This window comes from Sander lucioperca, chromosome 22, assembly GCF_008315115.2.
Source record: "Sander lucioperca isolate FBNREF2018 chromosome 22, SLUC_FBN_1.2, whole genome shotgun sequence".
NCBI lineage: Eukaryota > Metazoa > Chordata > Actinopteri > Perciformes > Percidae > Sander > Sander lucioperca.
The window spans coordinates 27,232,510-27,250,687 of NC_050194.1; the positions used below are offsets into that span (position 1 = coordinate 27,232,510).

Sequence of the window (18,178 nt, forward strand, 5' to 3'; positions counted from 1 at the left end):
GAAGAGACACACCTGTAATGATCCAAGGTGTCATGAGATGCATCACACAGACACACGCACACACACACACACACACACACACACACACACACACACATACACTGGGCCACATCACAAGCACATCTAGTCTTGTGGCAATTAAAGGCCTTGTAATGTATTTGGGAGGCTAACGTAGTGGTTGAGTCGTATGGTAACTGTATAGCACCAAACCACAGGATCCAGGGCAGACTCCCACCACCATATAATGTCCTATAATCTTATTGTTTGAACCACAGCAGGATCGGCTGCCATTTACCGAAAATAGTTGAGCTCTGTAATCAAGGCACCGTGTGTGACCGTCAGATAGTGGAAAAGAGAGGGAGTAGCTGTGTGAGCAAGTCTATGTCTGTACAGAGCAGTAAGTAGCATTTAAAGTGAACAAAAATAGATACTGTACAGCCATGTTTCACCTTACACGCCCATTCAGAGCACCGAGCTGCTTGTTACTAATCATCACTTGGAGATGTTTCTTAACCTCTGGGTGGGGTAGCTTAGACAGTCATGTGTATGATGTGTCAAATCACTGGAATTCCTAAAATGGCACCTCATAGATATACAAAGTCTGTAAAAATCGTTCCCTTTCATAAATTGTCTTCCTCTGTTAATCTGTCGGTGTCATGACGATGTCCACTCGTTCTGTGTAAAATGTCCTCTGCCTTGTATCCTGCACATCGTACTTGTTTGGTCGTATGTTTTTGCAATCACGTGCAATGAGCGCTGTCAAATTCCTATGCATCAACAAATTGATTCTGATTTATATAAACAATGCGCACGCATGCACGCACGCACGCACGCATATACACACACACACACACACACACAGACACACGTCTGTCCCCTTCCTCTTTCTTTGTGTTGCCGTTCTAACCTCTGGTGGATTTCTGAGGACTATGGTTAACTGCTCCTCAGATCTCTGCAGGGTAAATCCAGACAGCTAGCTAGACTATCTGTCCAATCGGAGTTTTCTGTTGCACGACTAAAACTACTTTTGAACGTACACATGTTCCACCAAAACAAGTTCCTTCCTGAGGCTATTAAGCAGTGGTGCCGTGCGGAGCTTAACACCGCCCAAGACGATTGTGATTGGTTTAAAGAAATGTTAGTAAACCAGAGCATGTTTTCCTCCCATCCCAGGATGCTGTGTGGACTACCCAGACCCTCCTCAGACCTTCCTCTGCAGTGCTGTGGAGGAAGGTCTATCAATGCGAGACTAGGGACTATGGTGAAACAAACCCATGCACGCCCGCACACACACACACACACACACACACACACACACACACTTACAGGATTGTTGCTCCTTGGCCCAGCTGGAGGTTTTGTGGGACTGACACCACACAGTGACACCGTCTTCCATCAGCTTCAGAGTTCGTCGCTTCTGCCAGCGAGGCGAGCGGACCTGTACATATGATGAAATGAATCCATGAAATCTCATTGTGAGATGAGTAACAAGACATTGGGAGTTCAACAGTGCACATTATCAGACCTGTTCTATACACAGATAGTTAAGAAAGCAAATGCTATTCACTCCCACCCCTTTTTCTCTGAATTTCAGTTCTTGCCCTCAGGCTCCCGTCTTAGATGTCCACCTGTCAGGAGTAACAGGTATAACTACTCCTTTATACCTGCAGCCATTTCCCTCATGAATACGGGTCAGGGGAGGTGTCATACTTGAACTCAGTGGCTACTTTATTTCTTTCTTTATTTCTTGGTTGGTTATATATTCTAGTCCGTTGACTATGTGTTGAGGACGTCAGAGACGTTGACAAAAAGGGTTGGTGATGTAATGTAATGGATGCTGTTGTCGTTGTTAGGCTGACATGCACTTTTCCTACCCTGTGTAGGCTACTTTGACGCTGCTACCCATATACCTTGTACTTGTATTTATTTGTTCTCATGCTGTAATGATTGTGTTCTAGTTTAAACTGTTGTTCAGGCTTACTCTACTCCCAATTTACACCCACTAGCCCCTCGGGGACACAAATCAAGTTGAAGTTGAAGTCACTGACTGATCCCTAACAATGAACAACTACTAGTTTATAATTAGTAATGCCTTTACCTTTACCATACTGGAGCCCTGCAACATCCGCTTCACATCTTCATCCTCCTGCACTGCTAGAAAGCAAGCAGACAAAAAGATGAAGAAAGACAGATATGATGTCATAAAAACATAATTTGATTGTGTACAGGATGTTAAGGACACGGACCCCCCACTGACACAGACTCTTAACCCCCCCCCCAGTCACTACACTTTGCATTAACCAACGTCCTGGACTATACATATGCCCATACACATATTATATATTATATGCACATTCTGCACTCAAACCATTCAGCCTCTTGTTATTTTGTTTGTATATATTTGTTTCTGTATTTGTTGTTTATTTCATGTGAATGTTGAATATCTTAGTTTGTTTGTTTATGCTTGCACCATTCACCAAGGCACATTTCACAGAAGTGTAACTTATTGTGGCAATAAACGCTTTTCTGATTCGGATCCTGAGGATGGCAGTAAGTATGCACAGGACCCTGATAAATCAGTAGCACTGAAAGAAGGCAGGGTAAAGAGAGAGAGAAGGGAGGATGAAAATAGAAGGGCAGAGCATAGTCAGAATTAGACGTTAGTGTATACATCAGTTGGACCACAGCGGCTCATATGGGAGCTCTGTAATCCTGAGATTTTGGTGCTGAACCAGCCGTTGGGTGTGGCTAGAGATGAGAAGGTATGGACACCGACGGAGACGTAAAGAAAGACAGAAGGACTTAATATTGCGAAGAGAAAAGTAGAGAGAAGATGAATGAGAGATGGCGATGAGGTCAAACAGAGGAGAAGAATTCCAGTTAGCTAAGAGCTTTTGGCCTCATTTGTCACAAAGATGACACTTCAGCTGAATGTGGCTGAAATTCAGCCTGAGGAGATTTTGTGATACACACATTCATTTGCAAGCAATAGCCTATGTGAAGCTATAATTTGTGTATGAATAGTAAATGACAACTGCTCATCTCTGACACTTCCCTCCAAAGTAGTTAAACGCTCCTTTGTATACTCCCAGTCTAATCTCACAATGCCAGACCTTCCTCCACAGCGCTGCGGAGGAAGGTCTGGCTAGTCCATTCCGGGATGGGAAAAACATACTCTGGTTTATTGGCATTTTTTTAAACCAATCACAATCGTCTTGGGCGGCACTAGGCGCCAAATGGAGCCACAGCGCCTCTGCTAAATAGTCTCGGGAAGGAACTTGTTTTGGTGGAACGTGTACGTTCAAAAGTAGTTTTAGTCGTGCAACAGAAAACTCAGATTGGACAGATAGTCTAGCTAGCTGTCTGGATTTACCCTGCAGAGATCTGAGGAGCAGTTAACCATAGTCCTCAGAAATCCACCAGAGGTTAGAACGCCAACACAAAGAAAGAGGAAGGGGACGTAAGGTTCGTCGTTCGACTGGTTGTGACTGTTTTCACAAGATGGCGCCCGCCTGTATACGTAAATGGTACAGTCTTTATAAACTTAATTAATAATTAATAAACTGTCTGTACACTTAAAAAGTTCTCAATGCTTCGGTTTACATGTAGGGACCCTCATTATGCTACCGTGGAAGTGTGGTGCTATTTAGAGCCTTGTTAGTGGTGTAGAAATAGAGATTTCTTTTTACTTTACCAGTGCCCTGACCACTAGCGTTATAAGCTAATTAGCGGTTTGCGCTAAAACTGGTCACATTCGATTAGCATGAAAACATATCCCAGAGAATGGTCGACTCGGTACACGTGTGTTATTAACCCCTAGGTTCATTTTGCGCCAAATTTGTCCTTTAGTCAATCAATAAATGACATAAGCAAAATGAAGTGCATGAAACACATTTTAATTTTTGGTCTTTTTTTTTTAAAGAATGTATAGAGTCATTTTCTTAAAATCAATCTTAAACTGCATACATACACATTCTTTATGTTATTAAGTCAACATTTTTGGGAGATACACTTATTTGCTTTCTTGTGAGAGTCAGATAAAAAAGATCAATATCACGCTCATATTTATCCAAGCCAGAAAGCAATTAGCTTAGTTTAGCATAAAGAAAAAAAGGCTTTAGCATTTATAATAAACGTATAACATTAAAATTGTTAAAGCAGCATATGTTTAATTTGGGGACGTGGAGTAACGAAGGGGGTCACGAGATCATTTCTGTGGGTCGCTAGATGGTTTTGGATTAAAACAAATAAAATGACATATTTTAAGACTGGAGAATGGTTTTCACATTATCGCCTGTACATGTGATAATTTGCCTTTCAATAGATTTTATTGAGTGTATTTGTGAGAGTCAAAGTGTGAAAGAGGGTGCTGTTTGAAAATGTATTTGTGTCATAAAAGAAAACACAAAGCACATGAGAGAAAACGCGCACATGTATCTTTCAGGACCTTTGCCTCGCTCAGACCACGATTTATCTCTCGGCGGCTCACGGTACTGCAGTGCTGTTCCGGCGGGTCAGTGGGAAAGGGCGCCATTACTACACCTGATCTTTACATAGAAAATATTAAGTTACTGCTATATTAAAGGTGCTGTAGGTAGGATTGTGAAGATCCAGGACTTAGCCAAAGAATTTGAACATCGACAACTTCTCAGTCCCTCCCCCCTTTCCGCTAAAGCCCAAAACGGTCTCCTAAGCCCCTCCCCCCACAAGGGAGAATGAATGCGTGTGCATGCGTGATTGACACGCAGTTAGACACCCCCTCTGGCCCTGATTGGTCATCTGAACAGGGAGCTGTGGATTTTTGCAAATCTCACTACAGGCTGTAGGTGGAGCCAGAGGAGCCGGATTTTTTTTTTTAAATTACCTGCTTCATGCAGTTCTACTGGAACATAGGGTCAGTTTCAGCAAATATGACAGAAAGTTAGTTTTATAAGTCTTACCTACTGCATCTTTAATGTTCTGAATATCAAGTACAGCCACTTTAAACAAAGCCTCTCTTTTACTAATGATACTTTCTCTTTCATGCAAGATAGTTTGCGGCAGGTTGCCTTCGATCTTCGGTAGCTTGCAACCCTGAAACCACAGAGCCGACAGAATAACAATAGTAAGTTATAATTGATTATACCGTTCGCACCTGTGTGGGAAAATTGGTAGAGCTGTCTTGAATTAAAAAGTGCAATGTTTGTCTTTTTCTTTTAAAGATTGAACTGAACTAATTAGATTTTCTAGCAAAAAGGCTATTTCCACTGCAAAAAGAAAACTACAGAACTGGTGTGACGCTGCGTTTAATCTCTCCTTCACAAATACTGCTGAGTCTGAAGCTGAGTAAGCAGGACTCAGCAGCTGAAACAGAAGTCTCACTGTGGTTTGGAAAGGGCTGGGTCACTACACTCACAAAGGCGTCTTGATACTGGAAAAACACACACGATGCGGGGACACACACACACACTTCCCCGTGTACAGCGTTGAGCTACTGTAAATGAGAAGAGCAAGGTTGCAGCATTGGGGGAATTCAGTTTGCGTGTGTGTGTGTGTGTGTGTGTGTTTGTGTGTGTGTGTGTGTGTGTGTGTGTGTGTCTGTGTGTGTGCCTGTGTGAGAGGAGGAAGTGTCACAAAATAACCGATTGACCTCTTTAAAGTGATTGACCTCAAAACAACATCTACACTACTAGGTCTGTCGCGATAGTCAATAAATCATTTAATTGCACGATAAAAAAAAAGAGCTCGATAATTTAAAATAATTAGGGCCCGAGCGCCGACAGCGGCGAAGGCCCTATTGAAACTGAAGGAATTATTATTATTACGGCAAATGAATTGCCTTTTTGAGGGGCTTAACATATTCAAAAACTCACCAAAATTGGCGGCCTCATCAAGTCGGGTGAAAATGTACGTATTTTAAGGGTTTCGGGAATAGGCGCGCAAAAAAAAAACTTAAAAAAATTGAGCCCCTGCAGTACGTTTAACGTAGACTCACGAAAGTTGGTACACATACAAGAAACGTCATTGGAGCCATACCCTAAATCCAAAAGGAAGTCCGCCATTTTGAATTCAAAGTTCGAAATTAGTGCGATTTTGGCCATTTCCACATGTCGTACTTTAACAAACTCCTCCTAGAGATTACATCCGATCAACTTCAAATGTGGTTTGTACCATCTCAACACCTTAAAGATGAAAAGCTATTAAAAGAAAAACTTTTCGCCAAACAGTGTGGTTGTGGCGTGGCGGCCATTTTGAGTGTTTAGCGATGAACGAGAAAGTGGCTGTAACTACAGTGTACTATAGACGCTTTACGACCAAGTAGAAAAGTCCACTTCTAAACAGATCTACTAACTACTCTCCCCCAAAACCAAAGCCAATTGCATTCGCACTGGCGAAGTGGCCATAGGGACCAGTAGGAGGGGTAAGGGAGTGATGCAAGCACGGCAACGGTCTTTATAGTGTTAAAATCAGAAAACAAATACACCCAAAAAAATATGAACTAAATACTAAATCTAATGTATATAGCATATTTGTCATAATTTCAACAAGTCTCCCGAAGAGAAACGGGTATCTCTCTCTCCCCCGCCTCTGCCTGCTGCGCTGTGGACGTGTGTGTGTGTGTGTGTGTGTGTGTGTGTGTGTGTGTGTGAGACAGCCGGCGAGCCGCAGGACACGCTTGTGGAGTTTAACTCCGAAAAGACAGTTAACCACAGGTTCCCGTTAATCTTATGATGGACATGTGATGAAAAATTTAACAAATGAACTGTCAACGGCGAAATAAAAGCCTCTTATTTACGAGAGCGGTCTGAGAGACCTCCAGCTCTCTGAGCGAGGTCTCTGAGCATGACTGGCCGAGCGACGAGCTAGCGGCCGGGGCAGGCGCCTGCTGGCTGTCGCCTGCTGGCTGTTGCCTCACTTCATGGAGCTTCTCAACTCCGAAAACTTTGAAGCAAATTGTCAATTCGGCATCAATTTTCGCAAGACTGCCTATATTTGAAATCTAAACAGTTAATTTCTCGCCTAAAACATTGTCAGAAGTGAAATTAGTGATGAATAAGATGGCGAAAATTATTAAAATTGTCCCGTTGTTGGTCTGTCTGTACCGGAAACCCGACCCTCGTTGACCTGGGTTCATATGCTGAAAAGGGAAAAGAGAAAAGACCCTGCCCTGAAGTAGGAGCTGAAAGAGTTACAGGAACTGCGGCCAGAGGACATATACAGGCTAATATTGACTTTTGGTCATAGCGACCCCGCTGGCAATAGGAAATCAGCCTTATATGACAAACATCATCCGATTTACATCAAACTTATAATGTGTGGTCTACATGTGATACTGATACCCCTATACTTTAACCACGCCCACTTACTCAGGCCACTCCCCCTTTCATAACATTTCAACCGTTTAAGGTAGAGTCTTGTGTGAGGTATCATTGAACTCAGCAGAGTTCCTTCTTCATTGGTGATGGTTTGTCCCGCCCCCCTATGCTTAAGCCACGCCCCCTTTCATAACTGGCGACTCGTTTAAGGTAGAGTCTTATGTGAGATATCAATGAACTCAGCAGAGACTTTCTTTTTAATTAGTAAAGGTTTGCCCTGTCTTGTGTGAGGTATCATTGAACTCAGCGGGGAGTTCCCTTTTCATTGGTGACGATTTGCAGTGTCTGTGCCGCGCAAATGCACGGTCGCAAGGAGCGACGTCTGCCAGTAACCCCGACACGCGCACAGGCGCTCGGGCCTGTCCATCGCTGCTTGCAGCTTTAATTTAGTTTGTTTTCCTTGTCTCTCTCTCTCTCTCTCTCTCTCTCTCTCTCTCTATCTCTCTCTACCAAAGAGACTGGAGGACCACTCTCGGTTCCTTAGCGTAACGAGGAGTGAACCCTCTTGTCAGTCGCATGGTCTTTGTGTGGAGGCGGGACTCCTGGCGGAGAGAGAGAGACAGAGAAAACGCTAGTTGTTGGAGCAGGGTTTTTCCACAGCACTTTGCAGTTAAGGCGCTGTCAAAAAAATAAAAATAAAAGTATATGAGTGATATCCGCCGTGTTACTCGCTCGGCGTCCTGTTTTCTCCCTTTCATTCCAAAGCACACAGTTGTCAACCTGCAGGTGGAGGCGGTGGAGACAGGCTCGGACATACACGCTGCTGTGGACTTGTCAGTCTCGCAAGCGGTTTCAGGAAAGTGGCTGCATGTGTCTGACAATGCACAGAGCATTAATGGTACAAGCCTACAGCTGTCAGTATGTCAGAGGCTCCCGGACGGTGAACTGAGACTCTGTTACCTGCTTGTCGGTCAACGGTTAATGATTGGTTAACATTTCATTTTATTGTGCTTTCTTTTGGAAGGCTGGCTGCCAAAAATCACCACTTACTAGCTAATTAATTAGCCTGAGGTAAACAATAGCTATCAGTAAACAGAAGTGACGTGGTGGCTGGCGTCTGGTGTGTGCGCCAGTGTTTGTGTGTGTGTGTGTGTGTGTGTGTGTGTGTGTGTGTGTGTGGGTGTGGGTGTGGGTGTGGGTGTGGGTGTGTGGGTGTGGGTGTGTGTGGGTGTCGGCCCGCCCCCGCGAAGCTCTGACCTGCAGACAGCAGAGGAGCAGAGAAAGATAGAGCATAGATATAGATAGATATGATTTATTAATTATATTTTATTTAAATGTAATATTTAGTGTTCAATAAATAATTGTTAAATGTAGTACAGAGTCTGTAGTCTATCACACAAACACTCGACGAATGCTGCAAACATTTGACAGCCAGTAGGCTGTGAATTGCCTGGGAGAACATACGGGTCACAAACGGCAATTCCACAACTGTACAACAGCGTGAAAGACGACATACTAAAGGAGATCAAAGACATATTGTGGATATTTAAAATGTCTTCCAGTTCCAGTGTTAAATATTCTTTAGAAATAAAAGTTTATTGATCTTTGAAAAGGTGTACCTGCGTTATTATGCCATTATCATTATATGAGATGAAAATGGTCTCAGAACGACAATATTATCGTTTATCGCAATAATTTCTGGGACAATTTATCGTCCAGCAAAATTTGTTATCGTGACAGGCCTATACACTACCCACCACCACAGAACAGTCTTACTCAGCCGGTGGGATGAAACTGTGTGTTTTTACCTCTTATGAGTTTCTCCTAATGTCAGCAATTGATTTTTAATGACTAATGATACATACAGACTGCTGCATACAACACAGTAGTAACTGCAACAACAACAGCTGTACTGCACGTCTACAATGTGGTGATATTTATTCTCTATCGAGAGAGTTAAGATAAAGGCCAAACACACACAGACAGACACACACACACACACACACACACACACACACACACACACACAGACACACACACACACACACACACACACACACACACACTGAGAGATGATAAGTGCTCGGTCAGTGCCTTAATTCATTGTCTGACACTTAAATAACTTTCTCAATAAAGGTCATCGGCTCGGGTAAAGAAAGCATTTACATAATTATTTTGGAATGTTTTTGTCACTCAAATAAAGCCGCTAAAATAGAAAATCATACAAAAATGAAACGGTAGATTTACAAATATTGTTACAAATCATATGTTAACTTCTACTATTTTGCTACACATGCATTTCCATATCTGTCCCTTTAGTATTGTTGTTTGAGCCCATAATGTAATGCCATGGTTGGATTTTAAATCAACAGTTTGACATTTGGGGGAAATTTACATCTTCCTTTTCGTTCCTCCAGTTAGATGAGAAAATGGACATCACTCTTTGAATCTTGTCAGTCAGAGCTTTGGTGAACTGGTTTGGTTGCCAAATAAATTAATAGCAGAGACCCAGTTTAGGCTAACACCTTTGGAAATGGGGAATCTCTACAAAGCTGTGTTTGTCATTTAAAATTAGAGGATTTAATTCTGTACTAATCCACAGCAGATTACACAATTTAAACACAGCTGACTGCCAACACCCAGAACTAGGTCACGAATAAAAACCACAATGAACAAACACATACACCCGTGTCTGGACAGTACAGCTACTGTAGATGAGAGCCCTGTTACCACCCTGTGAGTTTTTCAAATTGCAAGGCAGTTGTGATTAATGATTAGTAGTTCACTTACTGGTCAAGTAATCAAAAGAAAATTGACAAACTAGAATTGTGATTGCTCTTTTAGTTTGGAACAGTGAATTATTTATTGTGAATAAACTATCCACTCAGTGCAATTTGTCATACTGAATACATTTGGATTGTTTCACTATTACCAAAAAACAAAACAAGCAGTTTAAAGACATGATTTTGTGTTTTAGCTACCTCTATCTGTCCCATGTGTTGTTTGAATGATATAGAAAATGAGTTCCATTTTGTTTTTTACTGTCCTTTTTATTGTTAACAGCGTGATTTTTTGTTTCGTAAGATAAAAGCAGAGATTGATTTGGTAAATATGGATGATGCTCAAAGACTGAGATGGCTGTTCACATATGAAACATATAAATTAGCCAGTTATCTTGAGAAAGCTTGGGAGAAGAGGAAAAAAGTTCTTTATCGAGATGAACTGAAGATGAGGATTTGATTTGATTTGTTGTTTGTATGTAATGTGTATGTATATATATATATATATATATATATATATGTATATATTTGTATTCATGTATTTCTCCGAATGATTTGTATATGCGACAAGAAGACGTTTGTTAAATAAGTAAATTTGTGGTGTCTTGTAACCCCATGTGGGATGGGCCAAAATGTTTGGCATGACATAGAAATAAAATATAACTAACTCACTAACTATAATAGGCATTTGTCATTTTCACATCTTGTAGAATGACGGAATTAATCATTTTTATTATTGTGTCATGCACACAAAAAAAGTATGCCCAACCCAAACAGGCTTACAAGACACCATTATTTATAGGACCAGACACCACAATAGCAACATAAATTAAACAAACTTTCTTGTCTTTTCTACCATACTTTAGAGACAAAAGTCGCCAACTTATATACATTAAATCTAAACAACCACTCCATTTGGTAATCATCAGTACACCAGAAGATTTCAGGATTTTGAACAGACATTTCATGTAAGATGGGTGTTCTTAACTCATCATAAGAAGGACAATGGGATTCATTCTCAACTTCTCCTAATTCACATAGTTTGCACAACCTTTTATCTTCTTGGGTGTTTTTATAGACTAGACTATGCATTGATTACTGTAATCAAGAACAATAATCAATTAATTGTATGGTATTAAAAAGCCTCTGTTGCAACCATAGCTGTCTGTCTGAATGTTCTCAGCTGATGTGGTAAACAGACAACTCAGTAACAGGTGGTCTATATTTGTAGATGCTGCTGCTCTACATTGCAATATAAAAACAGTCTGAGTATTAACAGGCTTCTCTCTGACATTTAGGGGCGCAGTGGTGCTGCTGGTGTTGGTATTGTCTCTGCAGGCCAAACAGTGGAGGGCTTTTAGGCTAAGTGATGTATCGTTTGACAGCTATATCCAGCCTGTTCTCATGAACCATTCGTTCAGAAAGCTACGAAAAGTTAAACTCTGTAATTCGTAACCATTCCACATTTGCTGTATTCACTACATTGACGGCCGCTGTATAAGAACGCGGCTGGCCGCGTAGGGAGGTGGTCGGGGGGGGGATGGGTGTGTGTTATAACAGGACTTTCAAGCCAGGGAGTGGAGTTCACTTCCTGGGGAAAACTAAAGACTTTCACCCAGGAAATAGTGTGTTCCTTAGGAGTGCTTTAATCCAAACCACGATCTTTTTCCTAATCTCAACTATTCGTTTTGGTGCCTAATCTTAACTTTCGTTGCAGGAAAATACTTCTATTTTGTGGACTAAATTTGACCGGAATATCCGCCGAAACGAGCGGCAGCTCGCGGTGCTCTGTACCCGGCTCAAAGTCACCCATTTTCGGGTAACTAACCACCAACTACCGCTGATTCAACGGAGGTCTGTAGCCGCTTAAACAACTAGCAACTGCCGCTCTGCGTCATGGAGCTCGTAGCCAGCCGGCCGTCTCCTAATTTCGTAGGATTTACCGTTTGGTCTGCATACATTTTCGTACGATATTATACGGACCCGTTCATGAGAATGTGCTGCTATATTAAAACATAACAGGTTTGAACACATGGTTGAACCATAGACTGTAAAAAGTAATAGACGTAGCATCTGTGACATCACCAATTGGTTTGTGGACTGTTGTTTTGAAGCCTTGAGTTTGGTGGTTTTTTTGTAACTGGATGTGAGGATTTTTGACAAGAGGGTGGAGCTTCCTTTTAGTTACCAGCTACTGGCTACTGGTACTAGCTTACCAGCTAGAACGCTGAATAAGGCATTTCTAGGCAACCAAAATGTCCCGAATAACTTTGATGTGAAGTGATAGGGTAAAAGTTAAGATTAAACCACTGGACAAAACCACAAAACAAGTTCAGGTCTATTTTAATGTCCACAGTGTTAGCATGGTTAGCATTGCTAAGGCTCTGTCCTGATTGACAGGCCCTAAAGTATCCCCTGCTTTATCGTCAATTTAAACATAACATGGGATTATAATTTACAAAATGAACATCACGCTGTATTAAAGAAGACTTGAAACTAGTGATCGAGACCATAAACTCATTATGAAAATGTTTGTTATGGTAATAAATCAAGTGAGAAGTAGGAAAACAGACTTCTTTTTGCAACCAGTGGAGTCGCCCCCTGCTGGAAATGAGATAGAATGCAGCTTTAAGGCACTTCTGCATTGGCTTCACTTTTCAGACCCGGAAGCTTTGTCCATTATTTTCACAGTCTATGCACTGAAAAAAGTCTAACATTGCTGTTGTTCGTTTAATGTGTATTTTCTCGTTGAAATAGCTGAAAATTATTAGTTTTTTCATTTAAAGTAAACGTTCTAGTTTATGTTTATGGTTGAATCCATTTTCTTTATATGGATACAATATAAATTGGCAGCGGGACATTAAACTGAATTTATTCATTTGATCAGAGCATTTTTATTAGATCTGTTGAAATTCTCGAGAAGCCAAACCCACGACACGCGTTCGTCCAATCAGCTGCCAGTCAGGGGCGTGGCGCATCAACCATGGATGTATGACGTCGCGACACCGCGCTTCAGTCGTGTCGGACATATGGATCTCTACCGTAAGGCTCACACCTGAATTATAAAATGTATGTCTCGGTAAATTCACCATGGGTACTGCATGATGTCTCAGGAGTTGTGCTACTATTCACAGCTCCATGATTTGTCTTCTGATGACATCAATAGTCTTGTTTTGGGTGTTCAGCTGAAGCAGACTGTTTCTCTTAATACATTTGAAACAGATGTTTAATGTTATCAATTTATTAAACAATAAATATAAATGTGTTCTAAAGGAAAGTGTTCTGAGTAGTCACTGATCAAAATGTATTAAAATCAGTTTTTTCAAATTTGATTTACTATACGTTTGAAATAATGACAACTGTTAGTTTTTTATTTGAGACAACCTAAAACAATTTACTCGTATGTATAAATAATTAGTTTGACCCAACCTTTAAAAAGTTGTTGCTTGGAGTTAAACTTTTCAGGTTAAACTAAACTAAATTATTTACTTTGAGTCAATGTCAACTATTTCGTGTGATTGATTACTTCAATTTTTTTAAGTTGATCCAAGTTTTTTTTTTTTCAGTGTGGGTTGAACATACAGCTTGGCTTAATTGCTCTGCTGTTTTTTTTAACCGGAGCTAAATCATTGCTTAAGATCATTATCCTGCTGCTGGTTAACAACTAACAAGTTGAGACATAAACTAAAAATGAAAAACAAAATCTATCTCTGACTAGTTTATGGAAAGCACAAGTTTAACTATGGTCAGATCTTGGTCCGGACTGATGGGGAAGTGATATTGATAAGCATTGTGATTTAAGCATTTACAGCGTTGGGTATTTTTTTGACAGCTTTGCTTCCTGTTTTAGGAAGCAGCGACTGCATTGCATTTTGCCTGTAAAACTGTGTGTGTTCTTCATATTTATGTAGAATTATAGTTTGCTCTTCTTATGTAAAATATGCGACTCTGGTAGATGTTTGTGATAGGTCGTACATGAATATCTTTTTAGGGTTAAATACACAAAACTGTATAATACTGTACATATTGCATATATTAAATCAGGTCAGTGGAGTACAGTGGCGCAGCTGCACGGTGTGCTAACTTTAACATATTGACAAAACCTCAAAAACCATGAGGAGGACAGCAGTGAAAGCCCTGGCTGGCACCTGTAAACCAGTTACCCTGAATATGTCCTCTGGTTGTGTAGACAATTCGCTTAACCAGCTGGTAAATGTTTAATTTGTTTCCATGTGGGACACCAAAGACTAGAATCGGTCTGGAAAAACACACAGTGTGTTTCTACAGAGCAGAAACTGCACTGTGCTGTCTGTGCTGATTCCAAGACACACCCGCTGCTTTCATGATCCTACCTGACACACGCAAGGAGCTTCTGAACGGAATAAAATACGGCATCTATAAGTCTCAGTCATGGATGCTCATGGTTTAGGGTGAGAAAATGAATGAAATTAACCAGAATCTGCAAGCTCTTAGATCAGGGGTCTTCATAGTTTTTTAGGCCAAGGACTCCTAAGTTGAAAGAGAGACCGACTAAGGACCCCCTACTAGTTTGTACATATATTATATACAATTGAGTTGCATATTAAACTGGGCCGGATGGCTGTAAATGAATAGATATGGATTATGTATACATAATGTTTTATTGTTAAATATACATGTGGACGGCACAGTCAATCCCTAAGATGAACTGTGTGGCTACCATAGTGGCTACCTTAGTAAGCTTATTTTCAATGTGTAAATGAAATATTTTATTTTCACAAACAGGCCAATTTCACTTTGCTATCAATATGTTGGATTCATATTTCAGACATTTATTCTCACTATAATTCCATTCATAAGTAACACAATGACAGAATGTATGACTATTTTGATCATGGTTTTCATAGACTTTCTGTAATAAAACATCTAAAAGCAAAAATCCCTGGGACAAAATCTTTTCAAAATGGGGGTCTGTTGACTAATTTGTGTTAGTTTAGAGGTCCTTGACGTGAAAAAGTTTGGGAACCACTGGTCTATTGGTACAAATGTGTAGTCGCCTATGGGCTACATGATGAGTTGGAGCTCAGATTTACCCCATACCCCAGGATAACCCGGTAGCTGGAATGATCCACTTGCGATCATAAAATGAAATTAAATCTCAGATATTTTCTAAAAATGTGTTATAAAACTTCCTTTCAACTTGCAGAGTATTTTTAGGTCAATTCACAGTATAAGACATATAAATGACATGGGCTATTTATTTTAGTGTTCACTGTTAAAATGTATCATTCCGTTTATTTAATAAATCCTCATTATAGCTCCAGTAAGAGGGGCGGGGGAGAGTTAGGGCTACAGTAGCCTACATCAGTGTTACTATGTCAGAGGGTGCTTTTGATTACTGAACACATCCAGATTGCAGGAGCAGTAACCCAAACACTCACCCAGATTCCTCAGGGGATCGATGGCCTTCGACTCGGACGTCCCGGCTCCATTCTTCGCCGCCGCGGCTTTCTTTCTGTTGCCCAACATAACACAAGGAAGCTGCGACTTATCTCGCTCTGGCTCACCCCGTTTCTTTGCTTTTCCTGAGTCCGGATCCTGTGCTGTTTCTCAGTCTAGTGGCTCCGCTATCCTGGAGGTAAACACGGGAAGGCTGAGAGGCACGGCGCTCCTTCTCCGCAGGCTGTGCCTCATGCTTTTATCCTGGAGGAGGGAAGCCTTCAGCCCGCTGATGTCACTGAACGTGGATTTATAAACATAGAGCTGGAAGAATCAGACAGGGGTGAAAAACCACAACAGACAAAGGCTTCCTGGGGGTGACTTTCAAAATAAAAGTCGTGGATGCAGTTGTTAGGTTTGTAAATCAGGTAGGCTACTGATGTAAAAACTAATCAACAGTTAGGGCTGGGTATCGTTCAAAAATGTGTGATACCGGTACCGATACATACGGATACGGAGCCCCTAAAGTTTAGTTTCATGTGCTCACACCAAACTTTCATGTGCTCACGTGAAACTTTAATGTGCGCACATGAAAGTTTGGTGTGAGCATGAAAACCCTCTTCTTATATAGCCTACTGTCTATGTGGAAACCTTAGATTTGTTTGCATGTGCGTCGCTTTGAAACCCACTTGGCGCTGTTATGAACAGAGCCAGCTGGGCCACAGTCAGCAGCACTGCAGCAAAGACGGTTAGAAAGGATGGCGGCTAAAGATGACTTTATATAGATGCCAAAAGGCTTCAATTTGTCATAAGAGTCTATAGACTATATGGATTTCATATATGACTAGATGAAATCCAAGCAGTTGTCCCGAATCCCGAATCCTGAGTCAGACGTCAGGCTGCAGGACCCCACAGTGCTCCCCCCCCCTCACAATATCCAACAGCCTATTGTTAAAGGTGGACTCATTCAAGTTTCTGGGCTTCATCATTTCCCAGGACCTGAAGTGGGAGTCCAACATCAACGCCATCCTTAAAAAGGCTCAGCAGAGGATGTACTTCCTACGGCAACTGCGGTGGCATGGCCTACCACAAGAGCTATTGGCCATCTTCTACACTGCTGCCATCCTCCTGCCTCGTCCCCTCTGGCAGGCGCTACAGATCCCTGCACACAAAAACAACCAGACACAAGAACAGCTTCTTCCCACTGCCATCACTCTCCTGAACTGCTGATAAGTGGGTTCATCCCCTCTTTGGCCATTCACCTACACATTACATACTTTATCATTCCAATATGCATCTTGCACACTACATTTGCATTATTACTTTGCACTCTACATTTATACAATATATTGTGTTAATGTGCCTATATGTATGTTGTCTGTATTGTACAGTATGTGTCTATATGGCCAATAAAACTGATTCTGATTCTTATATAAATATTTTTTTTATTTTTTTTTTTTTGGTACCACGGTTGTTAAAGTTTTTTAAAGGTTAGGGGAATGTAAAAAATAACATTAGGGGAACGTTCCATAAACTTAGTTAAGGGTTAGGGGAACGTTCTTTAAAGGTTACAACGGTAGGGGAACGTTAGGGGAACGTTCCCTAAAGGTTACAACGATAGGGGAACGTTCCCTAAAGGTTACAACGTTAGGCGAACGTTCTGGGAACGTTCTGAGAATGGTCGATGTAACCAAAAAACTAACGTTCCCTAAACGCCAGGAAAACTTTCCATGGGAACCAAAAATTGTTACCTGGGATGCTAGCAGCAAACTACATATAACTATAACAGCACAACTGTACAGACCACCACTTTGTGTTTGTTTTATGTGTTTCATAATGACACTTGAGTTCACGATTTTAATGATTTTTTATTTGTTTTTTCGGGTTTACATGACAGACTTAGGCTACAGAATTCCTGAATAAAAATAATAAATAATTTTGGTGCAGCGTTTTTAAATTCAAATATATATGCAAGTGGTTGGCAGATTTCCTACAATGGTAGTCTATTGGGTAAAGTTTGAACATTCGCTAGACATTTGGCTGGTGGATGAAAAAAGTGAATTTTGAACCATGGTGATGTAATTATTATTATAATTAGTATTATTTCTTTCTTCATCTTTGCTCGACTCAGACTCGACTCAATCTCTTCTTTGGTGACTTGGACTTGGACTCGAACACCGGTGACTCTACATATGACTCGGACTCGACAGTTGGTGACCTGACTACAACACTGCTCTGTTATACTGCTAACATGCACGCCTTGCCATAGTTTATATGAAACCTATTCAAAAATGTACTTCATAGAGATCTCTCCATAAAATAAGATACATTATATTACTAAATTAAAATGCAATATATTATTATTTTTTCGCCACAGTTTTAATTCGATATATGTTCTGTTGTGTCAATAAAATAAAACAATTCTGCAAACAACCTAGCAATTGGAATGCTTTTGTTTTGAAGGCAGACTCAACATTTCCGGGTTTTGTATTGTGTGTTTCTGGCAGCTTGACAACAAACGGAATTATTAACGGATTATAGACCGAGAGCCGCTCAGTGTCTGTCCAACGTGGAATAGCCTTCCTCTTCTCCGTCTGATCTCTCTTTTTATCCAAATCACAGTCTAAAGGTGACTGACTGATAACATAGTTGATCCTCTGTAGGCTACTACTGTCTGCTGTAATC

The 18,178-nt window shown here is 40.9% G+C and overlaps 1 protein-coding gene across 3 annotated transcripts in view; it reads right to left on the bottom strand.

The window, feature by feature from the left end:
* Positions 1–15,842, bottom strand: part of LOC116067518 (1-phosphatidylinositol 4,5-bisphosphate phosphodiesterase delta-3-A-like) — a 42,402-nt gene extending 26,560 nt beyond the window's left edge. For 2 of the 3 annotated variants that reach the window (XR_004896404.1, XM_031323988.2), the window contains exons 1-3: positions 15,496–15,842; positions 2,099–2,154; positions 1,327–1,438 (exon numbers count right to left, since the gene is read on the bottom strand). Coding sequence is in view for 2 of the 3 variants with exons in the window: in XM_031323988.2 (XP_031179848.1) it covers positions 1,327–1,438; positions 2,099–2,154; positions 15,496–15,583 (256 nt within the window). In the remaining variant the exon portion in view is untranslated. The remainder of the gene's footprint in view (positions 1–1,326; positions 1,439–2,098; positions 2,155–15,495) is intronic. The other variant, XM_031323990.2, reaches the window with a different exon arrangement.
* Between the last annotated feature and the right edge of the window lie 2,336 nt (positions 15,843–18,178).